This window comes from Oenanthe melanoleuca, chromosome 3, assembly GCF_029582105.1.
Source record: "Oenanthe melanoleuca isolate GR-GAL-2019-014 chromosome 3, OMel1.0, whole genome shotgun sequence".
NCBI lineage: Eukaryota > Metazoa > Chordata > Aves > Passeriformes > Muscicapidae > Oenanthe > Oenanthe melanoleuca.
The window spans coordinates 52971887-52988089 of NC_079336.1; the positions used below are offsets into that span (position 1 = coordinate 52971887).

The 16203-nt window shown below is 43.3% G+C and overlaps 1 protein-coding gene and 1 long non-coding RNA gene across 2 annotated transcripts; both read right to left on the reverse strand.

Annotated features, from left to right (window-relative positions):
• Positions 1-1144: 1144 nt before the first annotated feature.
• LOC130251852 (uncharacterized) lies at positions 1145-3814 on the reverse strand. Its single transcript, XR_008840249.1, has 2 exons — positions 3563-3814; positions 1145-1595 (listed from the first exon to the last, which is right to left on the reverse strand). It is a non-coding gene; the product is annotated as an uncharacterized LOC130251852 (long non-coding RNA).
• An 839-nt stretch (positions 3815-4653) lies between these two features.
• Positions 4654-16016, reverse strand: LOC130251850 (pantetheinase-like). The gene is made up of 8 exons (XM_056488830.1): positions 15171-16016; positions 13267-13508; positions 13033-13163; positions 11118-11310; positions 9396-9687; positions 7889-8262; positions 5467-5637; positions 4654-5095 (listed from the first exon to the last, which is right to left on the reverse strand). The coding sequence occupies exons 2-8, from the start codon at positions 13477-13479 to the stop codon at positions 4976-4978; spliced, it is 1494 nt and encodes a 497-aa protein (XP_056344805.1). The 5' UTR covers positions 13480-13508; positions 15171-16016; the 3' UTR covers positions 4654-4975.
• Between the last annotated feature and the right edge of the window lie 187 nt (positions 16017-16203).

Consider the following 16203-nt stretch of genomic DNA (forward strand, 5'->3'; position numbering starts at 1 on the left):
GTAATGGCCTTAAACTGAGATAGATTAAATTCAGATTAGATATTAGAAAAAATTTTTCACTTTTCAGGTGGTCAGGCATTGGAATGGGTTATGCAGGGAGGTGGTGGGGCCCCAGAGATGTTTAACAGGAGTCTGGATCTGGCACCACATGATGGTTTAGGGGTTTAGGGGTTACAGAGGTAATGCCAAGTTTACAGCTGGACTGGATGATCTGAAAGGTCTCTTCCAGCCTGGAAGATTCTATGGTTCTATGGTGAGACCAGGAATGGTAGCAGTGTGGGAAAAAGGAAGAAGAAATTACATGAACAAAAGTCTCTAACTGCTCTTAAGGACACAGCCACAGAACATGCACATCTTTATACACTGATGTGCTGAAAGAAGGTCACTAAGGTCCAGCAGCATCAACAAAACACAAGTCACTGGGGAGAAGAGAAACAAAAATGTGAACAGTGCCATCTCACCAGGACTAGCTGGTCTGAAACAGAATTCCAAATCCCCAGATTCCTAAAGAAATTAATCTGCAGGGCAACACAACGCAGCATTAGCAAAAAGGAGGAAAGGGCAAGGCTTATTTCACAACCATTGGTGTTCCATGACTAGAAAGAAACAAAGAAGATGAGAGGGAGGAGCTGCTATGAGACACCAAGTCACTCAGTGACTTGTTTACAGGTTGCAGTAAAAATTCTGTCACTGAATAGCATCCAGTGCAGTCAGGAGGTGTCATCAAGGTGTCATCAAGCTGTTTCTCAAGCTGACAACCAGAATAATTTGATATTTTAATTCCAAGTTTTGTTTCAACAGAGGTTTCACATGAATAATGATTCAAATCATGTTCTGACCAAAAAGTGGTGGCACATTTTGTTTCAGGAAGGCTCTTTGCTGGAGTTCTCATTCAGCTTCCATGATGCACTGTGTTGCCATTTCCTACGTTATATGCACCAATGGCATAAAGGATATAAAATCAAAGCAACAGAAATAGATTTAAAAAAGGTCTAATTGTGGTAAAAGAGCAGACTGGCATAGGTCAGCACAACCCATATTCCAGACATAAAGAAATAATGAGCATGTGTATAGACCTTCCACAAATCACATCTTTTACTGCTTTATTTACTGGTCCCACAATAATCTGCAATGAAAAAATATGCAATGCTGTTTTAATAAAAATGTACACTCTGGACTACAATTCAGGTTTTCTGAGCATCAGAAAAATAAAAATCCATCAAACAGAAAAACAACTGCTGTTTTGAACTAATAAAATGTTAGTAATTTTATGACATAGAAACAGATACTTCTCAATAAATTGTAGTAATAATATTTATTTATTTATTTATTTATTAGTAAACCAAACATATTGATGAGATTTTGCAACTGGAAATGAGAGACATAATTGGGATGGTTGTTGTAGATGATGCTGTATCTCATTTGGCCATAACAATAGCAGAGTAGAGCTTCAGTTATAGAAATATCATGGGGAGGGATGTTGGTTGAGGGTCTTGTTTCAGATGATCCCTTTCATACCACCATCCAGAAAGCATCACAGTAATGACAGGTTTCGTTGGTTCTTTCTTACATATCAAGCATCCATCATTCAGGATCTGAGTGAAAAATGTGAAACAAGGAGTTTAATAGAGGAGTACCCCATATGAACACACTAAGAGCTCAGAAAAATGTGACAAAACAGGAAGAAGGTATGTCAGACCATATCTCTCCCTGAAACAAGTGATTTCGTTAAAATGTAATTAATAGGTCTGATTATTCACTATGAGCAGGTTCACTGTAGCTGTTTTGAGACAGTTTATTCCACTGCTATCCTGCAGAGGACATAGCAGGACAGAGCTCCAGGGTGTCTCAGAAACGTCTTTACTCTAGTTGCTTCATATTAATCAATTCCGATGTGTCAGTATGTTCAGCTTGCTTCTGAGTTCCTCTACACCAAAGAAACTGCATTAGCATCTCACTGTACTGAGATGTCATACACCCAACATGCCAGCAACAGAATTGCCCTTTGAGTTTATCCCAGTGTCTCTGCCAGTCACTTCTGTTTCACTGGGCATCACTTTCCAACAGCCTTCCACCAGAAAATATGAATCTGGACAGAATTTTTCCTCTGAAATAAGGCATAACCTCATTGCCTGGCTCTTGCTAGCCTGAAGCAAAAGAGCAGACTATTTCACCAGGTGCAGTGGCATGCCTGCCCCTCTGCACACCTTTCTGTCCCCATGAACATGCTGAGCATTGAGAGCCTTCACTTTTAATCATCAACTCATTTCAAACTCATCTGTTGCTATGACATCCTCCCTTTTTGTATTTTTGTATTTGCAGTATTCTCATTTGGAAAAGGCTATCTGAGCAGTGGGAAGCAGAATAGGCTTTCAGCTACAGCAGACTGTCACTGTTGAGATGGTTCAGAAAAAACAGACCTATGGATGAATGCAGATACCACAGAGTTCTCTCACACAGAGAGTTTCAGTCACTAGGAACATTGATTTTTATCTGGTGATGTTCATCCCCAAGTACTTCTCTACACACATTACTGGATCCAGCATTCAGTAGCCTAAAATACAAGCCATTTTAAAACTATTGTAGAGATTTCAGTGATAGTTGAACTAAGGTAGCTTTGAAGCGTTCCTCCTTTGTGGGACAACAAATGGGAGACAGAACAGAGAGCACAGTTATTGAGAAATTCTGGCCTTGGTTGGATATAGACCATGGAAAAAGCAACCAACTTTGAGGGAAGAGCTGGGAAAGTACAGCATATGTAGCTACCAAGTTTTTTGAAACTATGTGGCTTTGTAAGGCCTCCAAGTAATGCAAACAATAGGCTGCTTCTGTAAATAGGGGTAAATTCTGGCTTGGGGATGTGACTGCTTTAGAGCCGTAAATGCTGCAACAATATATAAGGTTGGATGGTGAGAACAATAAACAACTTCAATGGCTTCAATAACAATAGTGACTTCAATAACTTAAACTCCGACTTCTTTCTGCTTGGGCATTGGCTTCTTGCTTGGATTATTTTTGCAGCTCTCCATTGAAGTCCCGTATCTCAGTCACATGCCACTCCTCCTCTGCCTTGCTTTTTTTAGCAAAAAGTCACGTTAAGCACAATCAGCATCTGCGTGAAGGAGGAAGTAGCAAATGCTCCCTTGTTCAGCAATAGTGAGGACATCAGCCAGAAAGGTGACTGCCCTGCCAGGGCTGAGCAGAAATATTTACAAGCGCAGTGAGAGGGGAATGCCCCGCAGAATTCCAGTGGCCCTGCCGGGACAAGGAGCAGTGGAGTTATCCCTGTTTGCCCCCGTACCAGCAGGCACCGCTCCCTATTTCCTGCGGAGCCGGGAGCTCGCCCAGGAGCGAGGAACTGACACAAACAAATCCACCCAATAAACTGGAGAAAACTGCAGCGGTCCGGCCCATCCGTGCCTGTGGACAATGTAAGGGGACACTCACCCAGAGGTCCGCCTGCTCTGCACATCCCTCTCCTCCCAGTCCCCTCTTCCCACCCCTGTACTGCACCCGCCCCATCTCTGCCACTGCCCGGTGCTGGGGCTGCCTGGGCACTTACTTTGAAAGCGGGATGCAATTTGGCGCTAAATCAGCTTAGCTGTGGGCGGAATGTGTCAGACTGGGGTCCGGCTTCTGTTCCCGAGCCTAGCGAGAGCCCCGTGAGGAACTAGTGCGCGTCCCAAGGGTTAAGCCCGCCTGGAGAAGGCTGTGCGAAAGGTCACTCCGCAGCCACGCAATCCCTGCCCAGCGCCCAGTGCGTGTCAGCAGCGCCAGGAAGTCAGAGGGCGCTCACTTCTGCCAACAGCACGCAGATATGTTACTTATGCCATGACAGGACACCTTTTCACAGGGAGCAGATGGAAATTTAAAGATACGGTGCATTTCCTCCCCAACAGTAGAATGTTTCCCATTATTTCTACTATATGAGCTGTAGAGGGTTTCATTTTGATACTTTCAGAGACTACAATCTTATTTTTAAAACGTGTCCTTTGTTAAAAAAGCCCAATGTGTTTTGCCTCCTCCGAGTCTGTATTTTTTTAATGACGTTGGTCAGATAAAATGTAAACAATGTTTGTGCTTCAAAAGAAACCTGCAGAACGAACAGCAGCATTAGGCACACATAGAAATCTTAGCTGGGAAACACAGAGTAATCCAGTGCACTTGCCTAAGAAGCACAGTCTGCAGGGCCCACATCTGCACAGTGCCAGCGTGTCCCACCTGCTCCAGCTGTGCACTCCCCTCAGCCAACACCTGCTGCACAGTCCCGACTCTCCCTGCACTGGCAGGAGCAACCACTCCATGGGAAGACAGACAAGCTCCTGAGAAACTACTTGTTTTGAGCATTTGTGATACAAACAGTTATCAACAATTCTGTGCTAGGGAGTTTTTCTAAGTCTGAAAAATGTGGGCAGAAAGATTAAAGTAGACTCTTCCAGCTGTGAGTTAGTCCATTATATGATACCACATTGCAGCATGCTGAGTTGAATAAATGTTTTTTGAAGGAAAATGTTTTTAGGGTTTGTTTTCCTTTTCAAAGGAAATTAAAATCTTCAAATGTTCTAGTAATCTCTTGACTACAAAAGTGCCTGTTCAGAAATGGGGTGGGAATAGTGTTGTGGAAATGGCTGCTCATACTCCAAAAATTTCAAATATTTGGAAACTGGCTTTTTTTGGGCACAACTCACCAAATCCTACACCACTAAAATCAGAGAAATATATTTTCTACTGTTCCCAGTGTTAAAGCCAAGCCTTAGCCAACCAAAGTGATCATATAAAAACACATTCACAACAGTCCAGCAGTTTTTTGCTGCAAAACTAAGTCAATACATCAATGTGCAGTGACTATGCTGTTAGATAAATTGAGAAACGTAATGCCATTTTAATAATGAATATTAGTATTAATTACCATTCTTTGTAATTAACTAGTTTTACAGAAACAAGCAGATGGAAGCTTGAAGGATCTGCCATGAAATCATGCTGAAGCTTGATGTGTCTGTGGAGGGTCCTTCTCATACCACCTCCCAAAGAGTGTTACACTCAAAACTGGCTTTGATGTAGTATTCTGACTTGTCAGACGTCCATCACTTAGCACCTGGTTATGAAAAAGTAAAAACAGCAGGAGCATCATCAAAGCAGTACTATTGTATGGCAAACAAAAAAGAATATATTCATTCATGTTGATCTAATTGAGAGAGCTCCAATCTCAAGTGGAGCTAGCAGGAAGTCTGAGAAAAACCACATTTCTGTCTTGAGGGAGATCTTGTTCTAGAGGATTTGGGGGAACAGGGCAGAAGAGAATTGGCAAGGTGGACTTACTATATGAATGCAACCAGGAAAAATAGGCAGAAATGAAGCTGCCTTGAACTCAAGGCAGGGGACAGAGGACACTGCTAGCAACTAAGTGTCTCTTGTAATGGCTTTCTGACCTCTGATGTCTGACAAATCACAAGGGTGTCCCATTACCTTGAACTCCCCAGGGGCCAGCTGCACCCCGCTGTACAACACTTCTGGGAAGACATAGCTGGTGCCAAACGTGCCACTGAGGGAGAACATCTCAAACTTGGTCTGAGCCATCTCCACAGGCTGCCCACATGTGCTCAGGTTTGTGCTTGGGCACTTGAGCAGACTGCAGATCTGTGGGGAAGAGGAGATAACAGTGTATTTAGCAAGATGTTAACACTGATAAGAATTAGCCATCAAAGCTAATGTGTGTCCGAGCAGGTAAGAATCACAGGTTCTTTTTCATAACCCTTGGGCAACTCCTTTTCGTTTGTAACTTATTTTTTCGCCCCTTGATCTGATTGGGAGTATTCTAGACCTGCATTGCCTTAGCATTATAATTTTATAAACAGATTGTCTCTGACATAAATGCAGCCAGACCACCTTATTTCATCTCTGAAGCATGATCCTGTTGCTTCCACTAATTCTTTCAATCAATCACCAGTTGTCCTTATTTGAAGGTTCGTTTCCCACGTCTTAGTAAGATGAGTTTGTAAATGGAAATTTTAGGGAAACGAAGCTATGTCCTCCACAAAGGTACATTGAACAAGTGCACCACCAAGTCCTCTTACTGCTAATTGTACATGTTGCTAATGGTACTTCATTTGATGGCCTAGTAATCCTGGAAGTCTGAATTTGATGTTCCCTACCCAAATCCTAGTTAATTTAGGCCAAGGAGTTGAAATTAGCATCTTTTGTTATAGTTTTGTGTTAGTATTTGCATCACATAGAGGAAAGTAAGAATCACAATATTGTTTCCCTTTTGTCATGAGAGTTAATTTTCCAGCTGATAAATGTTTATGGTCTTCATGAGGAAATATGAAATAGGGCTAGCACTCCTCTGATTCAGAAATTATTTGAAGGATGATGTCTGGTTTCACTGATAGGTGATGGAATTTTTCTACATTTCTGGTATTGGGGGATAGAAGCATATTTGAAAAAAATCAAAAGTATTCATCAGCAAATATGGGTTTGTGCTGAAATGCAAATAAGCAGAGAAATAAGGAATATGTCGTGAGGAAATGAAAAAATACTGAGGGTAAAAGGAAGAGTAGAAATTCCTGTATTCTCTAGAACTTTCAATAATGGCAGAGACCATCTGGCAACTTCCATAACCACTAGAATAAATTTTACAACCAAGCTCACCAAGAACTGAATTTATTCAAGTTACCTTCCTAGAAGTATTAGATGAGCTGTTTGCTGGATAACACCTCTGCTCATATCCCAGAGTCCATACCAGCTGGTACAAAAAGGCCATGCTGACAGACAGAAGTAACTAAAAAGTATCTGCTGGCACAATAACTTAATTATAAAGGCAAAGGATGTTTGCAAATATGGCTTTAAGCAAATTCAAACAGGATGTAACTCACTGTCTTCCCAAATATTTGATTAAAGGAGAAGAAAAGAGAGTATTTCCATTAAAAGTCATGAGCCATTTAAGTGAGCTTCATTGCTACGATTTGAATAATGACAAAAAATTAACATTTCTGTGACCCTAACCTAGCAGAGCATCTCATAAAGATAGCTATGATTAACTGATTTTTAACAGCAACTCTTTGATGAAGATACAGTGAGACCACATCTGGAGTACTGTGCCTGGGCACAGTACTGGGAGCTACTGGAGAGTGTCCAGCTGAGGCCACAAAGATGATGAGGACTCTGGAGCATTTGTCTTATGAGGAGAGACTGTGGGAGCTGGGCCTGTAAAGTCTAGAGAAGGCTGAGCGGGGTCTCATCAACACATACTAATATCTCAAAGGTGTGTGCCAAGAAGATGGTGCCAGACTCTTTTCAGTGGTGCCCAGCAACAGGATCAGAAGCAATGGCCATAAAAAACCAAGAAATTTCACCTCAACATGAGGATGAACTTTTTTACATTTAGGATGGCAGAGCATCAGAACAGGCTGCCCAAGAATGTCTTGGATTCTCCCTCTCTGGAGGCACTCAAAACCCACTCAGATGCATTTCTGTGTAATCTGCTCTAGGTGACCTTGCCTTGGCAGGGGGATTGGACTACGTGATCTTCAGATATCCCTTTCAAACCTATTCAAAACTATTCTGTGATTCTGTAATATGGAGGAGATTCAGAACACTTACTGCAAATATTCACAGAAGAGAACCTAAATTTAGGCAATAATGCACACCACCAAAAATAGTGAGTGCACTCTGGGCATTTAAATGAGGTTTAGAGACCTCTCTACTGCATTTGTTGGATTTGAAGGCAAATAGGCTTGGAAGTTTTAGCAACTCCTTTCCATTATTAACAAACAGGGCACTAGGACTCCAGCATAGATGAGACATTGTCTTCTCTTTTCCCACCACAGAGCTGAAGGTTTCTCCCTGTAAATAAGCTTCCTAAAGTAAGTAATACCCTCCAGAGAATTACCTGCAGATAGTACTGTCCTTCAATAACATGAAGGCCATCAAAAGCACCCAGGACATAAACTTCATCATCTCTTTTCTCTGCCATATTGTATGTCAAGTGACAGCAGAGGTTTTTTTGGCAGACAGTGAGATTCCCCCCAGGCTTAGTGAGCTCCGTGAAAGTAAAGAGGTCTTCAAAGATGATTCCTGTGAATTCATGGTCATTCTGTGAGAATCTTTCAACACTCAAAGCATATGAGTTCCAGCTGACAGCAGGGGGGGCGGCAGGAGAAAGACGAGGGTGTGCATCTAGTTCAGCAATGAGGAGTTGACCATCTTCAGTTTTCATGTTGTAGGAGTATGTTCTGGCTCCAGCTGGTGCATAAATGCCACTCCCTGAGGAGAACACAACAGTCAGTCCAAAGAGGAATTTAAAAAACCATGCTGTCCTTCTAAGTGTCTCTGCTGATAGCTTATCCACTCTTCTACACAGATTAAAGTAATTTTAGTCTCATCAAAGGTGACCATAAGCAATTCAGTACACAGAGCTCATGCTCTGGCAAAGAATAGCATTTATTCCCTTAGATGGGGTCTGCTCAGTGTAGCCAAAGGCAGAGGATGTTTGTTTTTTATGTTATGTTATGATTATATTTATGCCCTCCTCAGTAATCTTTTCTCTTGTATTCAATATTTTTCTCGGCTGATTGATCTGAAAGGACCATATACTGATTGAGATGATCCAAAACACAACACAGGCAAGTATCACAGGCCTGTCCTGGTGAACAGGGGACAGCAATTGTCCAGCCCCCTTTACACCAGCTGAGAACTCCCTTCATGGGTGATTCACATCTGACCAGCACCAAGCAACACAGGGACATCAAAGGTCTGTCATACCCATCACTGCAGAAGCCTGTCAGGCATTTCAAATGAAAAGTCCCAAAACAGTACTGTGGTCACACAGCTCAGTGAAGATACTGGTCTAACAGAAATATACTATTCCATAAGCTGAGCTCTAAAAAATCAATGTTACATTCTAATATTAAGATGTAGATTTCTTAGCAGTGTTACTACAACAGGCCTGAACATGTGTTTTTAATGGTTTTCTGTGACAATGTTAAATACAGCTATACAAATAAGTCTCTCATTTGGCAGAATAAATGTAGCCGCATACATGGTTTACAAGGATATTTACAGCTCAGCATTCAATCATAGACTTAGAAGTGGAGAGGAAAACACCGTAAAAATCTCAAAAATTTCTATTCAGGTATAAGGGCAGTAACCTACTATTTGTTTAGAGCCATTAAAAGAAGAGATAATCCTAATAAGCTGGGGCAAAGAAAACACTACAACTTTTGCTGTGTCTTGTATGAAACCATTAGGAAAAGGATCCATAAGCCTAAAAATTCAGTGACTAGACTCTTAACCTTCCAGATAAATATATTATATTCCTCCTCAAAGCCATTTTGTAGAGCAGGGAATAAGAGATTTGTGGTTATAGAGATTTTTGCACGGAGCGAAAATCAAGTTACCTGTCATTTCCATGCTGGTGTTGTGAGTATTGGCAGCTAAGACATTGACACGCATGCCCATGGCCCAGGCAGAGTGAAACTGAACTGCAGTCAGAAAGGGCAGGACATTCATCCAAGCTGTTGGGAAGAGCACAGTGTCCACCTGCATCTCGCTCACCAGGACTACGGCAGGCTCGTAGAAAAGGATGTCAAAGCAAGTGAAAATGCCAAACTTCCCAAAAGGAGTCTCAAAGGTGACAGCTTCTGGCTCTTTTGGATAATTAAACTGACCTTCTCCTTCAAAGAGATTATACTGTAGGGGAAGAGAAATAGAGAAACCAGTTAGAGGCACTTAGTAACCATATGTCTTGGAGTCATTCCCTAAAGCTGTTCAGAATGACTAGAAGGGAATTTTTGACCTGTGTTGGAAGCCCTCACAGGTAGGAAATCAGGCTAAAATTGCATGATCATTGTACCCAAAATATGGAATACATATTACATATTGTCCTGGCATCTAGCTAGGAAAGCAGCCAGCTGCCTTCAGGTCTGTTGGTGTCATCTGCATGAGAATAATCTTTCCACTCCTCCCCACCTAGTTTATATTTCAGGTGACCCAAATGCAACCAGAACAGACATAGTAATGTAAGGGAAGCAAGGGGGATCTGGTGCCAAGAGACAAAATTGGTGCCCTTGGTGTGGAGATGCCCAGGAGCACTGGAAGTACAGAGAACCAGCATGAAGTACAAGACAGTACGTGGGACACTGCAAAGTAGAAAATAAAGACTGTGCTGATGAGGGAGAGATGATCTCAGCCAACAGAAAACATGAAGTTTGTGAAATTCTCGGCTTTACAACATTTTCCTTCTTTCTTCACATACGTATTTATCAAGAGTCCTTTATTAATGTCCTTGTGATCTGAAAGTAAATATGGACACCAAGCCAGGAAAGAAGTTCTAGTTTACTTAACTTGTAATTCAGCACCTGGGCCATGGCAGGCTGGGGAACAGACTGGCACTATCAGTGTTTCACTCACCCAGTTTGCTCACCAATAGGTATCTTGTCTCTAAACAATCAGATGAAATACTGGGCCCAAAGTGCATTAAATAAACTGAATTCACTCTACCCACATTGGCATGATATCTGGCACGATTCATTAACATGGAACTTGCAGGTAGGCACATAATACTGAAAGAGGAACTTCCATTGGGTACAAATGTTTCAGTATCCTTATCTCTTTTTACACCCATCTTAGACCATCATTTTGTCCAAATAATTCCCATTGTACAAGAAACACGCCAACACAACATCAGAAAAAAAGATCCTGCCTCTCTGATATCAAATTGCTCATCTACAATGAAATAGAGATGAAAATTGAAATCCTGGAACATGAAGTGGTAGTCTGGTGAAAAGCTGGCATTGAAAACTGAAGCTGCTCAAGCAGCAGAATTTACAGTAGTAGCGAGCTAATGAACTGAGGAAGTCAACCAAAACCATATGCCAATAAATTGAATCAGAGCAATAATTTTTCATTCTAGTCTGTTTCAAGGAACATGACAGCAGGTGCAAATTCGGCAGTGGTGCTCCATAGCAAGAGAGATATTCTTTTACATTATAAAGAAAAGCAAAACTCTGCCAGTGGACAATAACTTAATTTAATTTAATTCTCAATTTAATTCTGTGCCCAAATTGAGACATTTTGGAAGTAGTGGAAAATTGGTTGCTGCCTCTCCAAGGCCACCTCACCTTGTGGTAGCGAGCCACCAGTTTGCCCTGTGTGTCAAAGACGACATCCGTGTTGTACTGGTAGCGACCGTCCCTGGGGCAGCCGGGATCGCTGGAGTCACACGGCTTCTTGTCCCCGATGTTTGCAACCACATAGATGGAGTTATTTCTGGCCATGCAGCTGAGGCGTTCCTGCACTGGTGCTGGACCAAATCTAATGTATTTTAGGGAAGGAGAAAAAAAAAAAAAAATTAACAAAACCTGTGCTGTCAGTGGTGTCCATTTCCAGAGTGTCCGAGGTCACACCAGCAGCATCTCCGACCCTGCAGCCATGGCAGGGTAGGCAGATACAGAGTTGCTGCCGTGCTTCCTCAGATTGCTTCCTGCACCTTGGAGGCCCTGGAGACCTCCCATTGGCAGGGACATGCCTGCCAGTCCCCTTCAGCACCTGGAACATGCTCTGCAGTAATCCTTGGGCTGTGAAAGGGCAAGAGAGCCATCTCTGGGCAGAGGAAGACACTAGCTTGGTATCACACAAGTAAATATTTTAGCACCAGGCATACTGGCACCTGAGGACTGCAGCTCTGGGCCCTTAACATGCTAAGCAGAGTTGAGCTGTGGGATAGTGCAGATGACATGGTCAAGGCAATTAAGCAATTCATTTCCTCGCACAGACAGGAGCACAGACCTCTAACCATGGCATGAAGAGCAGTGGGCTATTAATTTCCAGATACGACAAGGGTCCATGTGCCAGAAACTGGCAGCACCTCTGAAACACCCATACCGTGGCCACCCATGGCCACCCAGGCCAAAGCAGTCATCCTCCTTTGTAGTGTGGCAATGCCTACAGCTTTGCAAGGTGTGTGTGGGCCATACAAGGAGGGCCTCCATGCAAGATACACATACAGCACTAGGAATATGGCATGCCAGACACTGATGGCAAATGTTATATTCCCAAAAGCCACTAGTGAAACCCCTGATTTGGAACAGAGAGGAGGCACTCAGATCACCTCTGCTAAACCTGTGTGATGCACTGGAATAAAGACTTGCTTAGACACTCCACCTTCAATGAATGACTGCAATTTTAGCTACTTATATCTCAGCAAAAAGTTACACATCCTGCACTACTCTCCAATGTGACTCTTCTTGGAAGAATTGAGTTATTGTTCACTCACAGATATAATAACCTGCTCCTCATCAAGCAAGTGCAGAAAGCTGTGGCAAAAAGGGAGGACCACCACTGTAATTCCATGGCTGTACACTCACTGCTTGCTGTAGGAGTCTGAAGTCCAGGGCTCAGCTATAGCTTAGTTTGTCATTGCTGGAAAATGCTTCTCGAATGACAGATCATGTTCTACATCACAGAGACTCTAGCAATTCAGACTTTATCCTACCTTAATTGTGGAAAACCAAGATTAAAAGTTCCTGGGTTTTTATAATTTAAAAGTTTGGACTTTAACTACTGACCTCATTACCTCTTATTATCTGCTCAAAGACTATTTCTCGGGTGTCCCCAAAAATGTGTGCTTTTGTTTCAACACATCATTTGTAAAAGACAAACCAAAAAAACAAAGAAATACTAGTGTTCATAATTTACTGTCAATTCTATTTAAAATAGTGTGGAAAAACTGAAAGTAAATGAGAAGCAAAATATTCTGGCCTGAAAAAAAGACAATGCCTCAACTTTTAGTAACCTAAATTCTGTATATTGTTTGAATTTCTCCTTAAAGTGTCTAATTAAAAAAAAAAATTATCGTTTCCCTCATCAATTAGTCATGGACATGCTATATATCTAACCATTTAACTACTTTCATACTCAATTTTAATTAAAACTTATGTCAGAGTCATTAGCAGTTCTTAGTACTTTACTGTGAACTGCTCAAGACTCCATGCAATAATAGGTTAAAAGCACCTAAGCCCCTGCAGAAGGAATCACCTTGAGGGGTCAGTGCAGGGAATCCAATTCACCACCGGGTCAGGGATATCCTCCAGGTAGGGGTAGATGGATTCTCTTGTGAATCGCCAGCCGTAGATGCCGTCCTCAGGAGTCACAATGATGTGTGCACCCTGTCACAACAGGCTCTGTTTAAAGGTCACCCATCAGCAGAGCAGCAGCAGGGCCAGCAGGAGCAGCAAACACTGAGGCACAGCCCTCACGGGGCCCTCGTACCTGGCGGGCAGCTTCCCTGACGGCCCCTTCCAAGACATCCATGTTCCTGCCCATCAGGGCCAAGGCGTGGCTGGCAGGGACGGGCTGGGCGCTGGCATGGGGCAGGATGACGGCGTGCTCGTACACGGCTGCCAGGAAGGTGTCGGAGGCAAGAGCCTGAAGGGCTGCCAGTGCCAACACCGCAGCGGGCAGCAGGGACCGGGCAGGGAGCATGGCTGCAGCCTCCCTGCTCCTAGAGGGCTCTGGACAAACAGTGCAGAGAAAAGAGAAGCAGGACAAAGTTTACTTTGAAAACGGGAGGAATGAACTGCAGGTCTGTTAAAGCATTACCTTGGAAGCAAGTGGGAGATGTATGAAAGTATTGCAGCTCACATTAAACACGTCACAACTGAACAAACCTAAAATGCTCAGCAATGCCAATACTAATGGGCCCAGTAAAAAAAAAATTAATTAAAAACATACCTAGAAAGAACAGTCCAACTATTATTGTAATACATTTCTCTGTCACTGATTACAGCAAGACTTTTCTATCAGCTCTAATACCCAGGTGGATATTGTCACCTGTGGAGCAAGTCTTTGCTGAACTTTGAGTGGCAAAACTCAGGGTGTCTTAAAAACTTTTTGACTCTAGTATCTTCGTACTCCTCAATTCCGATGTGTCAGTATGTGCAGCTTGCTTCTGAGTTTCTCTACACCAAAGAAACTGCATTAGCATCTCACTGTACTGAGATGTCATACACCCAACATGCCAGCAACAGAATTGCCCTTTGAGTTTATCCAAGTGTCTCTGCCAGTCACTTCTGTTTCACTGGGCATCACTTTCCAACAGCCTTCCACCAGAAAATATTAATCTGGACAGAATTTTTCCTCTGAAATAAGGCATAACCTCATTGCCTGACTCTTGCTAGCCTGAAGCAAAAGAGCAGACTATTTCACCAGGTGCAGTGGCATGCCTGCCCCTCTGCACACCTTTCTGTCCCCATGAACATGCTGAGCATTGAGAGCCTTCACTTTTAATCTTCAACTCATTTCAAACTCATCTGTTGCTATGACACCCTCCCTTTTTGGATTTTTGTATTTGCAGTATTCTCATTTGGAAAAGGCTATCTGAGCAGTGGGAAGCAGAATAGGCTTTCAGCTACAGCAGACTGTCACTGTTGAGATGGCTCAAAAAATACAGACCTATGGATGAATGCAGATACCACAGAGTTCTCTCACACAAAGAGTTTCAGTCACTAGGAACATTGATTTTTATCTGGTGATGTTCATCCCCAAGTAATTCTCTACACATTACTGGATTCAGCATGCTCCCTAAAATACAAGTCTTTTAAAAGCTGTTGTAGACATTTCAGCTGATAGGCGAACTCATGTAGCTTTGAAGCTTTTCTCCATCTCTGCCTCACCTTTTTTATCAAATTAAGTACAGGTTGAGTGACATTAAGCACAATCAGCATCTGTGTGAAGGAGGAAGTAGCAAATGCTCCCTTGTTCAGCAATAGTGAGGACATCAGCCAGAAAGGTGACTGCCCTGCCAGGGCTGAGCAGAAATATTTACAAGCGCAGTGCGAGGGGAATGCCCCGCAGAATTCCAGTGGCCCTGCCGGGACAAGGAGCAGTGGAGTTATCCCTGTTTGCCCCCGTACCAGCAGGCACCGCTCCCTATTTCCTGCGGAGCCGGGAGCTCGCCCAGGAGCGAGGAACTGACACAAACAAATCCGCCCAATAAACTGGAGAAAACTGCAGCGGTCCGGCCCATCCGTGCCTGTGGACAATGTAAGGGGACACTCACCCAGAGGTCCGCCTGCTCTGCACATCCCTCTCCTCCCAGTCCCCTCTTCCCACCCCTGTACTGCACCCGCCCCATCTCTGCCACTGCCCGGTGCTGGGGCTGCCTGGGCACTTACTTTGAAAGCGGGATGCAATTTGGCGCTAAATCAGCTTAGCTGTGGGCGGAATGTGTCAGACTGGGGTCCGGCTTCTGTTCCCGAGCCTAGCGAGAGCCCCGTGAGGAACTAGTGCGCGTCCCAAGGGTTAAGCCCGCCTGGAGAAGGCTGTGCGAAAGGTCACTCCGCAGCCACGCAATCCCTGCCCAGCGCCCAGTGCGTGTCAGCAGCGCCAGGAAGTCAGAGGGCGCTCACTTCTGCCAACAGCACGCAGATATGTGACTTATGCCATGACAGGACACCTTTTCACAGGGAGCAGATGGAAATTTAAAGATACGGTGCATTTCCTCCCCAATAGTAGAATGTTTCCCATTATTTCTACTATATGAGCTGTAGAGGGTTTCAGTTTGATAATTTCACAGACTACAATCTTATTTTTAAAACGTTTCCTTTGTTAAAAAAACCCAATGTGTTTTGCCTCCTCCGAGTCTGTATTTTTTTAATGACGTTGGTCAGATAAAATGTAAACAATGTTTGTGCTTCAAAAGAAACCTGCAGAACGAACAGCAGCATTAGGCACACATAGAAATCTTAGCTGGGAAACACAGAGTAATCCAGTGCACTTGCCTAAGAAGCACAGTCTGCAGGGCCCACATCTGCACAGTGCCAGCGTGTCCCACCTGCTCCAGCTGTGCACTCCCCTCAGCCAACACCTGCTGCACAGTCCCGACTCTCCTCGCACTGGCAGGAGCAACCACTCCATGGGAAGACAGACAAGCTCCTGAGAAACTGTTTCTTTTACGCATTTGAGATACAAACCATTTAGTGCTAGGGAAATTTTCTAAGTCTGAAAAATGTGGGCAGAAAGATTAAAGTAGACTCCACCCTCAGGAAGCATCTACTAATGTATGATAACATTAAAATATGTTGAGCTGAATAACTGTTTTTTTATGGTACATAGTTTTGAAGCTTGTTTTCCTTTTCAAAAGAAATTAGAATCTCCAAAAGTTCTGGTGATCTCTTGTTTACAAAAGTGGCTGTTCAGAAATGGGGT